The 18,159-nt window shown below is 44.4% G+C and overlaps 1 protein-coding gene across 5 annotated transcripts in view; it reads right to left on the reverse strand.

Moving 5' to 3' along the window:
- Positions 1-18,159, reverse strand: part of LOC126295501 (uncharacterized) — a 305,004-nt gene that overhangs the window by 41,171 nt on the left and 245,674 nt on the right. For all 5 annotated transcript variants that reach the window (XM_049988079.1, XM_049988080.1, XM_049988078.1 and 2 more), the window contains 4 exons: positions 11,002-11,142; positions 4,463-4,587; positions 3,240-4,021; positions 255-439 (listed from right to left, as the gene is read on the reverse strand). In XM_049988079.1, coding sequence (XP_049844036.1) covers positions 255-439; positions 3,240-4,021; positions 4,463-4,587; positions 11,002-11,142 — 1,233 coding nt within the window. The remainder of the gene's footprint in view (positions 1-254; positions 440-3,239; positions 4,022-4,462; positions 4,588-11,001; positions 11,143-18,159) is intronic.

The following is an 18,159-nucleotide window of genomic DNA, read 5'->3' on the forward strand; positions in this document are numbered from 1 at the left end:
GAGAGAGAGAGAGAGAGAGAGAGAGAGAGAGAGAGAAACTGTGTGTGTGTGTGTGTGTGTGTGTGTGTTCTTATAGTTTGAATTAGCTCAGAGTGAGGATACTGCCCAGCAACTACCAAATAATTTTAATTTAGGTGTACATGTCAACCACTCAACACCACCGGATGACAACTGACAACCTCCACACCTACCACTATATAGACCCCAATAAATAAACTTGTGGGAGCTGGGAGAGTGCGCACGCGTGCACCTACGTGTGCGACAGGCTGTTGCAGGCCGGCAGCAGACAACGGAGGCGTGGCGGCGGGGGCGGGTGCGGGGGCGGCCGCGGTGGCAGCGACGACCGGCGCGGCGGCGGGCAGCGTGGCCGGGCCGCGGGTGTCCACCGGCAGCACGGCGGGAGCCGGCGTCTGCGTCTGCGTCTGCACGGTCGGCATCACTGTGGGCAAAGCGAGGTTCGCCAGGCTCTGAAAAATGTTTACACTTCCAAATATGCGAGTACACCCACAGATCAGGCCTCTAGCAAACATGGAGAACACGTCTATTTCGGCAATGTCGTACGCTCAGCTGAGTCGTGTGGTCCCAGTTTGGGTATGACCTACTGTGTACTTGTCGGTTTGCCTTCCCCGAGATGTAGCTATTGTGGTACCAAATGGCACTTTTCTTCACATTTGTAAAAAAGTTGAAAATACTCCAATTTGTCTGTAAATGCAATCATGGTATTTGAAGACAGATACATATCACTAACTGTTCATGGTAAGGAATAGCTCAAGCACATAAAAAAAGTATGTAAAAGTAGAGTGCAAGAGAGAGAGAGAGAGAGAGAGAGAGAGAGAGAGAGAGTGTGTGTAATACATATATATAGAATAAGGGAGATGTTAATGTTGATTGCATAAATTGTAACTAATAATGTGTGTACAGTGAAAGTTTGTCTAAAAATACAACACAAAACCATTGAAGTGAAAGCACACATTGTTTCATAAATCTTAAGAAATCTGATGCTGCAAGACACATGCTGTGAAGGACGCAATGTGTGTAATCTGTAAAATGATAGCACTAACATTTGGAATGACCACTATCTTTTCCAATGCCAATGGTATCATCCTCCACAAGTTCGTACATGCCAGACAGAATATCGACATTTCCTTTTATGTGGACGTGCTCAAAACGCTGAAAAAGAAAATGGATTGCAAACATCAAGGCACACGTCACCTGTTCCCGTAACCCGCACTGCAACTATGCTACCAGCCACACGGCCTTCTCAATGACGGATTATCAGAGAAACACTGCTCCAGCCCCCATACAGACGCAACCTAACTCCAGCCGACTTTCCATCATTTCCCTGCCTCACGACACCCTCGAATGGACACAGTTCTGAGGCTGTCGACCCGAACTTTCCGAGAAACCTTTGAGACTTGGAATGTATCAACATAGGAAGGTCCTACTTTTGGTATTTTGATGCAAGCGATAATTCTGATCAACCAATTAGTTTACATGGACTTAATGCCATTATTGCCCAAACATCGCTCACATACAGTAACGAAACATCAGTAGCTTTTAGAGAGCTAAATGAGTACTCAGGTTATCTGACGTGCAGAAATGTTACCTGTGTAATTGTACTCCTACGAACTCCTTACTCTGCAATGTGTGCATGAAGAGATTAACGTGGAAATGAACAGATTTCCAATCTGTGCAAACTATTTCTGAACATCAGTAATTTTGAGTCAGTGGCACTGGCTTAATGCATCATATAACACCATATCTTCATCCAAATAGCCTACAAAAAAACTTGTAACACAAAAAACAGTTGAAATAAAGACATGAAATCCTTTTTTCTGTCAAATGTAGTAGATATGACAAAAAATTTTACATCACCTACTACAAAATCTAGTGGTGGTAAAGATTGTCCCAACAGTTTTATGAAAACATTTCTTTTAAAACAAATGTCCCATTAATGATGAAATGCTCCGTTAGTGATATCATCTACAAGTTAGGATTCCAGAATAATGAACCATTACACCACAATCTTCAGTCTCTGAAAAATAAATTAGTCCAGACTGAATTAGTGAGTCCCAAACACGACATTGATATTCTATGTGTAACTGAAAAGAGGTCTGACAAGGACAGGACTATGTCAAGTGTGATTTCTGGATACTATCAGCAGTTTCTATTGCACAGAAAATAGCAGATGTGGCAGAACAGCTCTGCCTGTGACAGGTTACTTTCAATTTACACCAAAGGCAAAGTATCTAAAATTTTAATGGCAGTAAAGATTTTTACTGGGGTATAGTTGATTTGTTACTTGCAGACAGTTTAATTTTCTGGCCAAACTCAGCCCCCCACTGTAACGTGGGACAGATCCGATCATCCGAAACGGTCATCTAATCCTCAAAACTAATGAAACCTTGTGCAGAGCGGCCGCAGGGCCCGCACAACACCACAATATGGCTGCCCGAATCATCACCGAACCCCCACCACGTTCCACTCTTGGGACGTAAACTGGTCCACAAGCTGGAAAGTTTGAAACAGGATTCACCTGAGCAAAGCAAATGACACCCTTCAATTGTTACAGAGTCCAAGTTTCATGACTTTAGCACCGCATCTTCTTTTTACGGGCATTTTCGTCACTGACGAGTGGCTTTGGAATTCCACCTCACCCGGCAATTCCCTCCTTACGAAATTTTCTCCGTACTGTTCAGGTACCGACAGGATTCGTGAGTGTGACCTACGGTACAGTTCTGCAGCAAATTTTCACCTGTTGTCCTTTTATTTTTTGTTACAATCGTCTCCGATGACCGTCCGTAACGATCGCATGTCGCAGACTTCCGTCCGCACGTCGTCTTACGAGGTGACACTTTTCCGCGTTCCGTGTACGGTTATAAGTCTTCAGAGCACCAAACAGTTAAGGTACCCTAGTTAAGAGAGCACCCACCGTACCAGCACCGACAATTTGCCCGCGTTCGAATGCACCGAGCTCTGACACAGTGCACTTATAACTACACAGATCACCTGTTCCGATCATAACTGACACTAAATGTATCGAGGACACTCCTCGGGTGTGCCTGAGGTCAAACACGACAGTACAACCAGCAGGCTCGGCCAGCATCTGCATTTATGTTCGAGCAGGTACTTCTTGTGGTGTTTACTTAGTTTTGTCCGAGCCTGTACATAATTTGTGACAAATTTTATCTAGGAGTAAATAAGTTTTGCGAGTGTCCCACAAAACAATGTGTACTCACCAATCTGGGGCAGCTTGGACTGAATGTGCTGCTGTAGCTGCTGCTGCGACAGAGGCTGGGGTTGTTGTGCTTGTTGTTGTTGTTGGGGCTGCTGCTGTAGTTGTTGTTGTGGTTGTTGTGGCTGCTGCTGTAGTTGTGGTTGCTGTTGCTGCTGAGGTTGCAACTGAGGCTGTTGCTGTGGTTGCTGCTGTTGTTGTTGTTGCTGATGTGCCTGTTGTTGCTGCATCATCTGCTGCTGAGCCTGCACCTGTTGAGCCTGCACTTGTGCCTGCGCTTGAGCTTGGGCCTGGGCCTGGGCTTGAGCTTGGGCTTGGGCTTGGGCTTGGGCTTGGGCTTGAGCTTGAGCTTGAGCTTGCGCCTGAGCCTGTGCCTGTACTTGCGCTTGCACTTGGGCCTGCGCCTGGGCCTGCGCTTGAGCCTGTGCCTGCGCTTGCGCCTGTGCTTGGAGCTGTTGTTGCTGCTGCTGTTGCAGCTGCAGCATCTGCTGCTGCAGCTGTTGCTGTTGCTGCTGGTGTTGGAGGGCTAGCATCTGCTGCTGCTGTTGGTGTTGCTGTTGCTGTTGTTGCTGTTGTGGTGACGGTTGTTGCTGCATCTGTTGCTGCTGCTGCTGTTGTTGTTGTTGTTGTTGTTGCAGCATCACTTGCTGCTGCTGCTGCTGCTGCTGTTGTTGTTGCTGTTGCTGCTGTTGCTGCTGCTGCTGTAGTGTTTTGTTGATCATCTGCTGTTGCTGCTGTTGTTGTTGTTTCTCCGGTGTCATGGGCATTGCAGTATTCGGCAGAATCCTATACCCAGAAGACAGCGTTTCAAAATTCTACGGTATGTTAAATTGTACACAATGGAAAAGCTAACAATTCTGAAGTAGAGGTCAATAATATGAGGATTCAGATTTCAGTGTGACAGACTAAAGAGACAACGGGAACTCACGAGGAAACACTGAAGCGATAAGATTTTAAACTGACAATCAATCTGAGCTTCACACCAAAGGAAATGGGATAAAATAATTAATTTTAAAAACTCTAGTTTCATCAAAAGCAACAAGCAGCAGTAAGTGGGGCACCTCAGGAGAATGTACAGCTACTGGCAAAAGCTCAGGAAAGATTAAGTAGACAGCGAACTCCAGTGTGCCACCAGCTCAACAGCACTACTCTTTACGACAGAACGTGTTCAGGAGGAACGGTGACGGAGCTGGAAGAGGAGAGAGGAAAGCCTCGATGGCGACTCACTTGGGCGGCGTCATGCCCGACTGGACGACGCCCTGCGGCTTCGTCTGGTTGGCGGCGTCGGCCTTCTGGGCGACTGCAGGTGCAGGCGAGACTCTGCTCAGGCCCGGCTTGGCGCGCCCCTTCATCTGCCGACACAAGAGTGAGGTTAGAATCTTAACATTGATGGTGGTTGTATAAAACTATCTGTTGCTATCTCGTTGCTACCGAGACACTAGATATTTTTCTTCCTTTCGTACACTGTGCAAAAGAATTAAATAATCACTTTTTCAAAGCCCTGTAATTGTCTCCAATCGTGACATAAATGTCTGAAATTTAACTCGAGACGTGTACAACTTCCCTGTCTAACGGTGCAAATGCACCCTGCGATATCACCCTCACGCTCGACAACTCTTCAGACGACGAGGTGTCGATACGTGCAAAAGAACAGAGGCACGTCTCAGGAGTTTCTGTGGAATGTAATGTGGGATAATGAAGTCACACTGGTGTCACACTTCACCACAATTCTGCCCAGTGCCACCGAGGACTTCTCATGTGCTGTAAAGGTCACATTTCACCTCTTTGACACCTCAGTGACTGAGGTTAGAACTGTGATGTCCAGCACCAAAATCGTGCAGTTTTCTGACGAGTGGCATGAAGTGCACCAATGAAACTGCCCGTTTTCCTGAGGTGTCAATTCCCACGCATTTAGAAGCTGAAAATGACAATGAGCAACAGGAAGACATTTTTGTGACACTGGTGACACCTTTGGACGTTTCAGCCCTTCTCTAAGGACACTGTAGGGCTGCATCCACATTAAAAACGGTCTTATCGTTTTTGAGGACAGTACAACCACAGTTTTTGCTCTTTTGTACAGGTTGTAACCACTAGAAACAGTTGAGAACCATTTGACGAAATCTGAATGTGATCTATGGCACAAAAGGTTAATTATGCATTTTCGTGCCCTCCCATGATGTGACCACAGGAGGGGAAGGGAAGTGAGTGCAAGCAATATTGAGACATGTGGATAAAGAATAAAATGGTGAAGTGTCCATCAGAGGACAATAATTATTGACCATACTTAACGTCTTTCTCTCCAACCACTAAGAAATGTTCACTGCACACATTTCGTCTTAATGATGTAAATCATCATTACTGGTGATGTTTTATGTACATCACCACCTGTAACTCCAAGTGCCTCCTTTTAGCACACTTTTCGGGTACTCCTGTGTTCAGCCTAACCTCACACCAGTTTGCAACACTACACACTCAATGTGAAATACAAGAAATAAAGCACTATTCGTGTTTCCTTACGTGGCAGTTTTACCGAGAGAAGAGTTCTGATGTACGGTTACGTAACATACCGGTAGAGGTCGGACCTGAACTATCACTGCTACCGTCAGCAAATGACTGCACTGCAGCCACTACCGAACGCTCCGTGTACTACACTCTGCTCTGTGTCACGTGTCGCTCATCTTTTCCTTTTCTTGCTGTGAAGCGAGCGAAGAGACTAACCCCGGGGCTGGAACCGGGTAGTCGTGACACCGGAAGGGATCATTTACGTCATTCTGCTTTTGCAAGAGCGCAGGACACGGAAGCGGGCGGCCGGCTCTGTGACAGTGAGGGGAGGCACGTTCCCCTTCTCTGCTCCCCTGCCCCCCACTGGCTCATTTCTCGCCTGTTCGTGCTCACGGCCACCTGCTTAGATAGTGTCTGCAGAATATATTTGTCATAAACGAGCCCTAGTGTTTGTAAAAACACACTAGTGGTCCCGTATATATCATATTTCACCTCGAGAAATGTGTAGCACTGCATTCAGATGTGGGATTTGGCCGCTATTCGGTATTTCTTTACTAATTTTCCACTTGTATTTGATCAAAAATCGTTCAAATGGCTCTGAGCACTATGGGACTTAACATCTGAGGTCATCACTCCCCTAGACTTAGAACTACTTAAACATAACTAACCTAAGCACAGCACTCACATCTGTGCTCGAGGCAGGATTCGACCCCGTGACAGTAGCAGCGGCGCGATTCCCGACTGAAGTGCCTAGAACTGCTCGACCACAGCAGCCGGCTGTATTCTATTGTCATTTGCTTTAGTTGCAATCTATTTTTAAACCTTTCTGTGGCTTCCACCAGGCACTTACCCATAAGTATGTCTTGTTGCTGTACCACAGCATCCTCTAATGTAGTAAACAGAAGAGTCTGATATTAATAGGGGAGAGGCAGGAGAGGCAAGCGAGGTACGGCAGCAAGATACACCTGCGGGTGTATGTCATTTAGGTAAATGCGCCTTAATGCCTGAAGGTGAAGCCACAAAGGACTTGAGAATTTATTGCAAATAAAGTAAATGTGGGTACAGTAGAGTAGAAAAATTAGTAAGAAAACAGCCTGTGTGGTCCAAATCAAACCATGTATTTCCATACAGCACTAGTGTTTCTACCTGCCTCCACAGCGAAGGTCACTAACACACACCCGTGCATCAGTGCTCGAATAGGCAGAATGTCAGTTTGAGTCTCGGAGGTAGTACATTTTCGCTTCTCGGGAAGGAAAGGTGGTAACAAAAAGTTCCCAGTTGCCAGTGTTTGTGCCACCTGTCCTGCGTTTTGACCGAAACTTCTCCACAGTGCCTCAACGAGTGTCGGCATCCTTCTCTTTCAGAGGTGACCCGTCTGACAGACGGGGACGCTGAGCTCAGACTTCCCCGTCAGTGCTATTTGAGAGGAATAGGCTATCTGCTGGCACAGGGTTTCCCATTCTCACTACCCTTCACCTGTGATGTCAAACACCCAACACTACACTGAACCAACACTCGTCACGACCGTCCACACGACGCAGGTACGCACTCGGCACTCTGCAGCAGATCACAGGGAGGTGACGGTAAATCGCATCCACTGTGATCTCGTCAGGACAGTAGTGCGAGATTGTTGCATCTGCTCCCCTATGCTTATTCCTGGAACTACGGTGATTTTAATTATTGTTTGTCTCTGGGAAGCAAGCATCACTGTATTTGTTTTTAAAAAATAATCTGTTAAGGTAGGTCATCATACAAACAGCTGGGGAAAAAAAGAAAAAGGGTGACAGCCCGGAAACAGTTATGGTGACAAAATAAAGAGTAATTGACACCTAGGTGACAAAACAAAATATCACAATGTAAAAGTGCAGTTCATCCACAAAGCAATGATTCTGTAGTAAATTACAAAAACTGTACAGATAGTCTACTAAGGAAAGTTAAAGTCAGCCACATACATAATTATTGACAACCTCCCAGAAGAAAAAAGAAATTACCTTCACGTTACGTCGAAAAGTCCGTCAATTTTCTAATATGTCGGTCTTTGACCGCAAAGAACATTCTGCACGAGAGCCTTGCTCCACAACTCCCTGAATTTGTAACCTTTACTCATGTTACTGCTGTTTCATTGTAACCTAGTTTTCAAAAACAGATATATACACAGCAGAATAGCACTACATTTTAAATACTTACAGGATTGGCTAGTAACAACAAGAATACACAGACATATTCAAATGCACAATTTCCACCAATGCAAAGATTTATGCAAATTACACAGTGTTATAAATAAAAGGTCAAGAACACGATTACCGTGTACAGTCATTTTCAGAAACAGAAACAATGGCTACTCAGACATAATTAAATAATTGAGAAGGTTTATTTCAATAATCAGTTGTGCTAGCAAGAAAACACAATATGAAATTGAATTGAGCTGTACAGCTTGTCTGTGAAATTATGTGAGCACAACATAGTTGCCGCACTCAGCATAGTTTCAGCAGCAATATAGCAATAAGGTACAGTATTGTGCAAGGTTGCACTGAAAAGTGATGACTTCTAATTTTTTATATGAAAACTCTTTAAAATTGGTAAAATACAACTAATTTACTACAAGCAATGGCATATGTGTAATTTTGGAATCGGGAACTACATTACCTACGCAGTGGATTGCCGGTATTCATGCAAAATTCTCAGGTTTGTAATTTTTCTAGTTTCTGTGCTTTCATAATTAGTGGCTTATTTGAATAACCAAAGACACTTTCGGAATCATAAAAATTAGGACAACAAAAGCACAGGATGTTCATAGTTAAAGCTCCAATTTCGAAACACTGTAGAAATAGAGTGATTGCTCAAAATCACACCAAATTTAAACAGCATATTACTGATTGGGTGGAAGGGGAGGGGAATGGGAGGCGAAATTAACAAAAATTTGACCAATAGATGGCGCTGCAAGAGCCAGAGTAAGATGTACGGCACAAAGCGGCACAAAACCGTCTCCGTCTCCGTGAAGGATCGTGCACTGCTGGTAAATCTCTTTGACAGGAACGGTGACCGTGCACCACCAGACCTGCAGAAGTCCTGGAGACTCAAAGGTATGAAAAAGGCATTGGTCCAATGTCTGCAAAGAGTCTGAAGAAAATAATTACAAAATTTGAAATGATACATATTTTAAAGAGCAGTATTGCTTTAAGGATTGAGCGTTGGTGTGCAAACATGCAGTGCACGAGGAATTGTCCAAATATTGGTCATGGCTGTGAGCATGGTGCGTAAAATCCTACCAAATATCCTCCACTGTTATACATAAAAAAAGAACATATTCAGGAACATGAACATCCACTCTGGAATTCCTTGCACGCATGGAAGTGGAAACTGAATCGTCGTGGAACATTCTGTGGACAGGACAGACGATGCCCATTTCCTTCTCCAAGGACACGTCAATACACAGAATTGCAGAATATCAGCAATGAAAAGTCCATCAACCAGCACCACTTCATTCTGCAAAGGTTACTGTGTGGTGCAGGCTGACATTCATCATAGGGCCATATTTTTTTGAGGAGATGAGTCCTGGGGTAATGTTACCTGTACCGTGTAGGGTCATTTTTATGAAGACTCTGCTCCTGCACATATTGCACAGCCAGCAGAGTGGTTGCTGCAGAGGTATTTGAGACGTGCTAGTTCATTTCTCCACAGCTCGGCTGTCCAGGTCACCCGATCTCAATCTGCATGATTTCTCACTGTGGGATTATCTGAATGACATTGTGATCAATGCTCCAATTAGAAATGTAGCTGAACTGAAGGCACCCATTGTGCAACACATTCTGAATGTGACCCCTGAGACACACTGATCGGTTGTGGAATGTGCTGTTTCTCAATTTCAAACTTGTGGCAGAAAACAGTGGACAGGTGAATGCGTCTCGCACCAATCTCGCGACAATTAGAAGTCGAGGTTATTTTGCTTTTAATGCAGTTCTTGGTCCTAGGACAATTAAAAACCAATGTCATTTTGCTTTTTGTGCATTTTTTGGGCTGAGGACAGTAAAAAACTTTGCTGTGACGGATGGGCTTACCTAACTAACAGAGCCACAACTGTCGACTGCCGAACTTGGGCAATCGTGCACATTGAACAGTATGGACGATGTAATGTGCAACTCGAACTATTGTTGTTGTAATGCAATTCATCTGTTATTTGTAGTTGACCCAAGTAACATTAAGATGCTTGTGGCACCATCTACTGCTAAAATTTTTGTTAAATTATTATTATTATTTTCTTTGTTTTTCTGTTCCATGAAAGTCCCCCCACCCCGCACCAATAATTTGACGTCGTCGTGAGCAGTGGTTTTCGTTGGACAGTATTTTTAAACCTGGAGTTTTAATTATTGACACCCTGTATAATATCAAATCTGCGAAATAAACAAGTTTAAATAACAAAAGTATTTTTGGGTAGCTCCAAATTTTAATTACTAATATTTTCTTAGTTACTGTTTCTCCAGAGAAAGTAAACTGGTTATTGGAAAGGGTAAAACTAGAGTTATCGAATGAGCTAGGCCTATTTGTGAGTAAAATGTTATATCTCTCAGCCCCTTTTATGGTTAGATCTTACAGGAACAAGTTCAATTTTCAATTTCACTTAATCTTCAATCAACAACATGAAATGCCAGGTCATGCTTTACAAAGTTGGGTCTTTATGACCTAACTCAGTTTTTATGCGCAAAATGTCAACTTTTATGAAAGAATGAAGTATATTATTTTTTAGCTATATGCTTCTCCCCTACCACTTGCATCTGACACACGTGTACAATTGTCACTGTCTGATCATTTTCACCTGTACGTTGTAGAGGGGTACATTGTAGAGGGACGGTCAACTAACTATATTTTAGGCAAAACTAGCACATTGTAACATATAGCGTCAATAGTAAGATTACATAAAATACTGCACAAATAATAATCTGACAATTTTGTGTACACGATGTATGCTTTACATTGCAATTGAAAGTATTCAAATGAAAAGAAAAAATTAATTATCTATGGGAGTAGAATGGTAGCAAATGGAGTGTGACTCTGTCGTGTCTCTGTTGGCAGCAGTGATACTTCATCTGGAGAAGCTAATTACTGGACACCAACCCTGCCTCAGTATGTTATAAATAAATGCACAAAAAGGATGGGAATCAGGCAGTAAGTTTTTTTCATCTCTTCTCACAGCTTTCTGGGGCACTGTGGACTTATTTTTGCAACTCTCCCTCTTTCCAAAACTTTTTTTTTTTTTAATTACGAACCTGCACCTTCTGCGTCTGCACCTGCGCCTGGCTCATCTGGGACGCCGTCACACTGCCACCCGTCTGCGTCGACACTGACGCCGCCGGCCTGTTTGTAGTCGCCGTCGCGGTCGAGGGCAGGATGTTGGACAGCGGACGCACCTGCGACACGCCACGCCACGTCACGCCCGGTCACACTATGCTATGTCTCCCGGTGAATCGGGGGACCGCAGTGTCGCACAGTCCTACCGAATTCTCCACTCCTTTTGTGAACATCACATAGAGTCCGAGCACTCCGACAGGAGTATCGCACCAGAAAGGAGGTTCCGTATTCGTAATAACCTAAATTTTGGCTTAGTAACAGTTGGTTCTCATGTAACATGACAATCACTTTTGGCTACCATATAAAACTGCTAGAAACTGTTCCTCTCTTTTAATACAAACATTTTGATTCTATTTATTTTATCAGCTTTGTTTCTGCGATTCAGGTTTTGGCATTTGGCTTCCTGCTTAGGAACTGTACCTAACACTGCTAACATTTATGGGAACTCACAACGAGCGATTACTTACAGTGGCCAAAAATGTCATGCGGCAGACTACTTCTGCAAACTAAAACCCGAGGCCTGGCACGAGCCGAAAGATGTTTCGGTTAACATTAATTTAATTATATCAAAGCAAATCTGTCGGTGACATACAAAATACTTTACCTTGTTACAATCTGAGGTCATATTTGTGGTATGAAAATCAAACACAATCTTTCGATGTATTTATCAACTACGTTCCATTTACACATCGCCTGTCGGCTTTCGTGTCGAGATCTTCAACCTACACTCATTTAACGATTTTTACGATGTTTCGCAAGAGCAAGTTGTGGATACAGTCAAAGGTTTATCCCCACCACCAAAGCTTGAAATTCTGTTTGACAATGCCAGCCACTCCTGCTCGCAAAACATCAGAAAAACTATCAGACAAATGTCAGCCAAAGATCTCGAGATAAAAGCCATCGAGCAATATGCAAACGAGTGGTCGTGAAAGCCTCAACAATTTTGCACATTCTGTTCGACTTTAATTTCAACTTATTTTCCTTTTTGTATACTTCTAGCCCTTCCATTCCCACATCAACCTCGTTCACACAGTATACAGTGCCTGACAAAAGAATGAAAGAAATGAAGTACCTAGAAGACACTGCCCAATGTCGCTGTAACTCTGTACAAGAGCACAGCATTGGCAGGTAGTAAACGATTGGAATTGCAGTCCTCTGTGACAGTGAGAGCAGCCTCCAGAGAGGACGAATGTTGTCGCGTATGGCGTTATTACCAGGTCGGGTAGTGTATACAGGGTGTTTCGAGCCTTTTGCATCATATTGGAACAGGTGACAGTGGAGCCACAACAAATTACATTGAGACAGGGAGCCAATGGTTGGAAATCCACATTTACTTTTTTATGGACATAGACATAACAACAATGTAGCTCATAATAAATATTCAAAGTGATGACCGCCCTCTCGGTGCAGGCGTTGCAAAGGTGCTTGGAGTTCTGCCTCACTTGCTCTAAAAGATCCCTAGGGTCTGTTGTACTGAAAGACAGGCAGCTCGGACCCTAGCTAGCAAGTCTCCATCCACTTCTACAGGAGTTTCACACACCGACGTTCAGACGTAACCCCACACAAAAAAGGCCAGAAGTGTGGGATCCGGTGATCACAATGACTGGGGAACAGGACCTCCTCTTCCAGTCTGACAATCACCGTACGTGTTGTTCAAGTGCTCGCAGATATTACCTTCGAGTTGAAACCGTACTCTGTCGTAGACAGCAAGTGTACAGTCAAGGAGAACTGTAGACGCACAGCTTGCAGTAACACCGCGTAATGTGGATCCGTCAAATGGGGAGGCAGCAAACAGGGTCGCGTCAGGTGGTCTCGGAAAATACCCACCTTTTCATTTACAGAGAATCGTTGCTGGTGATGAAAGATGTGGGTGACGTGGGGACTGTCGTCACTCCAGATACGGCTGTCGAAAACACTGTTACGGGCGAATGAGGCCTCACGTGTGAACAATGTAACTGTACGAAGTTCTGCACTACAGCATGCAGTGGATAATCCACTGACAGAAGTTAGTTCTTCTCTTACTTACGCCTTGTCCTGTAGGTTTTGCAGGGTCGACATTGTGACGATCGGATTTGGCACGGTTAATGGAAAGGGGTGGCCGGAAGCCCTTCCTGCCACCAGCCTGTAACCCCCTGTGGCGGAACCGGTGTACCCCAGCTAATAGCGTAAACCCTGAAATAGTGTGAACACGTTTCAAATGTCTGCGAGTCTTGTAACTGAGGCGGGATGTGTAGACTAGCCCAGTATTCACCTAGTTGGATGTGGAGAACTGCCTAAAAACCACATCCAGGCTGGCCGGCACACCGGGCCACGTCATTAATCCGCCAGGCAGATTCGATCCGGGACCGGCACGCCCACTCGAGTCCAGGAAGCAGCGCATTAGTGCTGTCGGCTTACCTGGGGGGTTATTGACAGAGGTGAATATAGGGCTTAAAATCCTTTGATCCCAGTGCTCTCTCACGTTCTTTTTGGTTGGGTTGTAATAGCTGTTCCACCAGTATTGTCCGCACTGTATTCCACAAAATGTGCATTTCAACGGCAGGTTGACGGGTCAGCCACATGATCCGACACCACCTCCTGAAAGTCAGGTGTTTGGACACGTCTCTGACGGGAATCTCGGGTGGCAGTCTGCAGCGTGAATGACCCCGGTTGGTGTAAGTCGGAATCTGGGGAGACAAACCTCTTCCGATTAGGATGACACCCATCGGCAAAGCACCCTCTGCACACTTGTGTTGTTTTAGAGGCACTACATCCTGCTGCACCGTACATTAAATGCACGTCCGCCAACTCTCGGGACGAGTAACATTCCACGTCCCATTACGTGTCGTGTGCCGTACACAGTAGTATACCTCACGGTCGACGCATCGCGAGCTGTCTGATGCAATGGACAACTGAGACCGTGGATAGTGGTATGTGTGCATCACAGTTTAATGTGCCATAGCAATGCACCTGCTCATCACAAGACACGTGCTGCGAGCCAAGTAGTGCAGAGTAGGTCTGTCTGCCTGCCAATCAGGAACGAGACTGATTATTACCTGCCACTCGTGCTTGTGTACAACAGACACGTGACATCTTTGCGAGAGTGCAACAGAACTGCACGCACGGCTGCAATACGGGTGTCGAGACCGGTGAGTGCAACAGAACTGCACACGCGGCTGCAATACGGGTGTTGAGACCGGTGGTCATTGTTTTGAACAGTTACTACGAGCTACATTGTTGTTATGTGGTGCACACCGTATACATCCGTAACACAATGAATATGCATTTCTGACCATCGGTTCCCTATCTCAACATAAGTAGTTGTGCACCCGCTATCACCTTTCTCAATCTGACCCTTTACATTTGCAATACTGTGTGTAAGAGGCACGAAGAGGTTGACACGAGTGGTCACTTTGGAGAAACGGAGGTGCCGTGTACTTGTGAGACAGCTTTTACCGGTACCTGATGGAATTTGAAAGGGGCCTCCTTGTGGGTCTCCATAAATCCGGCAAACTTCAGACGTGACAGTGACCCCGTGTGAGACACGTGGCAACGAGAGAGCAGCCACACTGACACGAGGGCAGCTCACCGTACTGTCACCGAGCACAGTGTAACTCTTCCAAGTCTGATAACAAGTAGAGGAGTCCCTGCAGCATTCTTTACCATCCCACGTCAGCAGTCAGACACTAGCACCGGCCGGAATTACTGACCCACACGCGAGCTACCGTTAACGCTACGACACAAGTGGTCAAATTCCGAGCAGTGCCAGGACCGGGACACACGGACCGATGACGAGCAGCATCGCACTGCGGGGTTCTGCACTATTCCAGACGACAACCACTGTCAGCAGGTACGTTGGCGAACTGGGGATAGGTCGCATTCTTCTGACAGTTACGAGACGCACACCGACATCACTTCCTGCGTCGCAGTATGGGAAGCAGTCGAGTACCGCTTCGATTCACAGCTACTAGCAACTGAGGGAACTTCGACAGCACGTCTCCGACGTACCGTATCCTCACACTGTACTTCTCGTGCGACAGTACCGACAAGACATTTTTCGACAGGACAACACTCGCACAGTTGTGGCACGTGTCTCTAGGAAGTGTGCGAGTCTGAGGTCCTTCTGTGGCCCAAAAGATCCCAACGTGCGGCCCCACAGGAACGTGAGGGACCAGATCGGAGATCGACTCTGTCCCGAGTCCACTATCGACTATATCGAGGACCAGTTACGGCAGTTGTGTGCCAGTTGCCCTCCGGAGAAAATACGGCAGCTTCACGACACCCTTCCCGACCGAATCGACGTGTGCGTCCCGGCCAGAAGAGATGCGGCACCACAGTCACGTGTGGGCTCCTACTGCCGAGCTCTTGTAAATTTGACTCAGTTTTGTAATAGCGAAGTAACACCGTGTACCCTCTTTCGTGCAGTAAAGTTTCTTTTCATTTCATTTCATTCTGGACGGTTCACTTTTTGTGTCAGGCAGCGTAGTAAACCACTGAGGTGCTCGACCTACGTCCACGACAATGACAGCTTAAAAGTTGAAAATGTCATGACTGAGGTCACTGGCGACTCGTGAAAGAATGCCACCTCAAACAGCACCATCAGTGTATCACATACACGTGTGGCGAACTCTATTTGTACGGCTTGCGAATGGGGGAGTCCTATTGCCCTTCTCCCAGTATACGTCGCATTTTGAGTTAATGCTATTGTCTGCTCACAAATGAACTCTTTACTGTTGCCCACACACAACGTACGTGAAAAATAGGACAGGAGAGTCACTGCTGAACTGAATTGAAGAACTTTAATGAACAATATCATGAAAAACTTGTTACATGTGAGCTTTCGGCCCTAGCCTTCGTCAGAAAGGTAAAAATACACACATTCATACAAGTGAGCACAATTGACGCACACACGGTCACTATTTCTACTCACTTTCTGGCCAGACCTAGTGGCCATGTATGCGTGAGGTGTGCTTGCTTGTGTAAGTGTGTGTGTGTGTGTGTGTGTGTGTGTGTGTGTGTGTGTGTGTGTGTGTCTATGTGCGTTTGCCTTTCCGAAGAAAGTGAGAACGACGTAATTCTGGGAATGAGATCTCTCACTTCCCTGCTCTCCATCGCCAATGAAAGATGTTTGTGAATTAAGGTAGTTAGTATGTGGGAAGCACCACCATTTCACAAAGTGTTTTACAGTCCGTGCACATCGGAGCGGTGCCAATCCTGAGGTGTCGGTAAGGTGGGTAACAAAATGTCTTCCACCTCCTGGGTGGTGTCAACTGCTCTGCAGGGCAGCGAGATGTGACATCAAACAAAGTCAGAGAAAAAACTACGTTCAAATATATTTGTACCAATCGTTACTGTCTCAATACACTCTCGTGTGACTGGAATACTTGCATATGTAATTGATCTGTGACCATCATCTAGAATTGTGTACTGTATATCCAGTTCCAACTATCTCGGTGTGTTATTCCAGTCGATACATTGAACAACAGAAATCTCTCTGAGCAATTTCCACTGCAAAAGGAGTAGTAGTCCAGTGATGATAGCAAATATACAGTTAAATGGGCAATAGCAGGATCCCTTCAGCACAAGAAATATGGCAATTGATAAATATATTGCAAGTTCTTTGAACAACTAACCTACAAAAATTCTACAGATCGGCTAACAAATTGTTTTACCTACCCACACCTATCACCAAAATAGGAAAAGTACAAAGAAACATTTCAAAAGCTTTAGCTGAAAGGTCACGTGTAACAATCTTTTCGTCATGCCTGTCAGTTCAGTGTGTCATCTTTACCGTCAGTAGCAATGTATAATTTTCATAATATTGTTGATATTCCAACCCGGACTTCCCATTGTTAAACATTACATGTGGCTAAACATAATAGAGTGAAAAATTACAAATAAAAAACAATAATTATAAAACATTGTCTAGTCCCGTGATTAATAATATGCTCTTCCCCCAAAAGTCATTTGTCATTTCACAGTCTTAACTTAGTAGCATTTTGTATTTTATCTGGTTAATTTCAAACTCATTATACACATGGATTCATACGGCAATATCATGTGTCATCACTTCAATCATTTCATAAGTTATTTGTGTGATATGCGACACTTGTTGACAACATAATACACAAGCAGCTAAACTTTCATATCTGGTGAAGTAAGACATTTATACGATAATCAAAAATACAAACAATGGAATGAATAAATGAAATGACTTACTGTACACAGGAAATATTAGGTAGGGTACTCCCTCAATTGAACAAGTTCAACAGTACAAGTGTTTCCAAAGAAGAAAATGAATTAGAGAGCCCAATTTGTTCCTAGTTGTTCACTCATTTATCTAGTGGGCACAGTCTTTCCTTTGTGAGGAAAGCAATCCTCTGTTCTCACACTAAGTCACATCCCTGTCTGCAATGTGACTTGTCTTATATTTACATCATGTAACAACTGCACCAGGAAAACATCCAACAAGACACAGTGACATGAGGAGGGAAAGGGTGATGGAGAAAAGCTCTGATCATAGCTACATTTTTTTTAAAAAATGTGACAGAAATATGGCAAGAAACTACACAGCTTATAAGTACTAAATATAAACTATATGGAAACACAATTAATGAAATATTACATTCCATATCAGACACTTTGTTGCTTTACAAAAAATGCTGCATTTGCTAAGGGTCAGTCATGAGAGACAACATATTTTCTTAGGAGAAACTGATCGAAAGGAGAAGAGAATTTCAGCTCGAGACATACTTTGCATTCTTTTTTAATAAAAAAAGTATTTGATAAAGTCAAAAGGTCCATCCTAGGGGATGATATGACTGAACAAAGATGTCCAGTACATCTTGCAGATGTCATAAAAAGCTTAAACCACAGCACACAACTAGTACTAACAACAGAAAACTTACTGTGTGAAGTAATCTGTATAAGTCACAGAGTATTCACATCTGTAGCTTAACCACTACATTTTTGAGTATTTATGTAGATGACAGTACTGGGGAATGACAGCTCAGGGGAAGACCGCAAAATAAAATCAGTCGAAGAATGGGGATAATGTGAAAATCTCTGCACAAAGAACTAAGATCGTGGTGTCTGGA

The sequence above is a fragment of the Schistocerca gregaria genome, chromosome 11 (assembly GCF_023897955.1).
Source record: "Schistocerca gregaria isolate iqSchGreg1 chromosome 11, iqSchGreg1.2, whole genome shotgun sequence".
NCBI classification, from domain to species: Eukaryota; Metazoa; Arthropoda; class Insecta; order Orthoptera; family Acrididae; genus Schistocerca; species Schistocerca gregaria.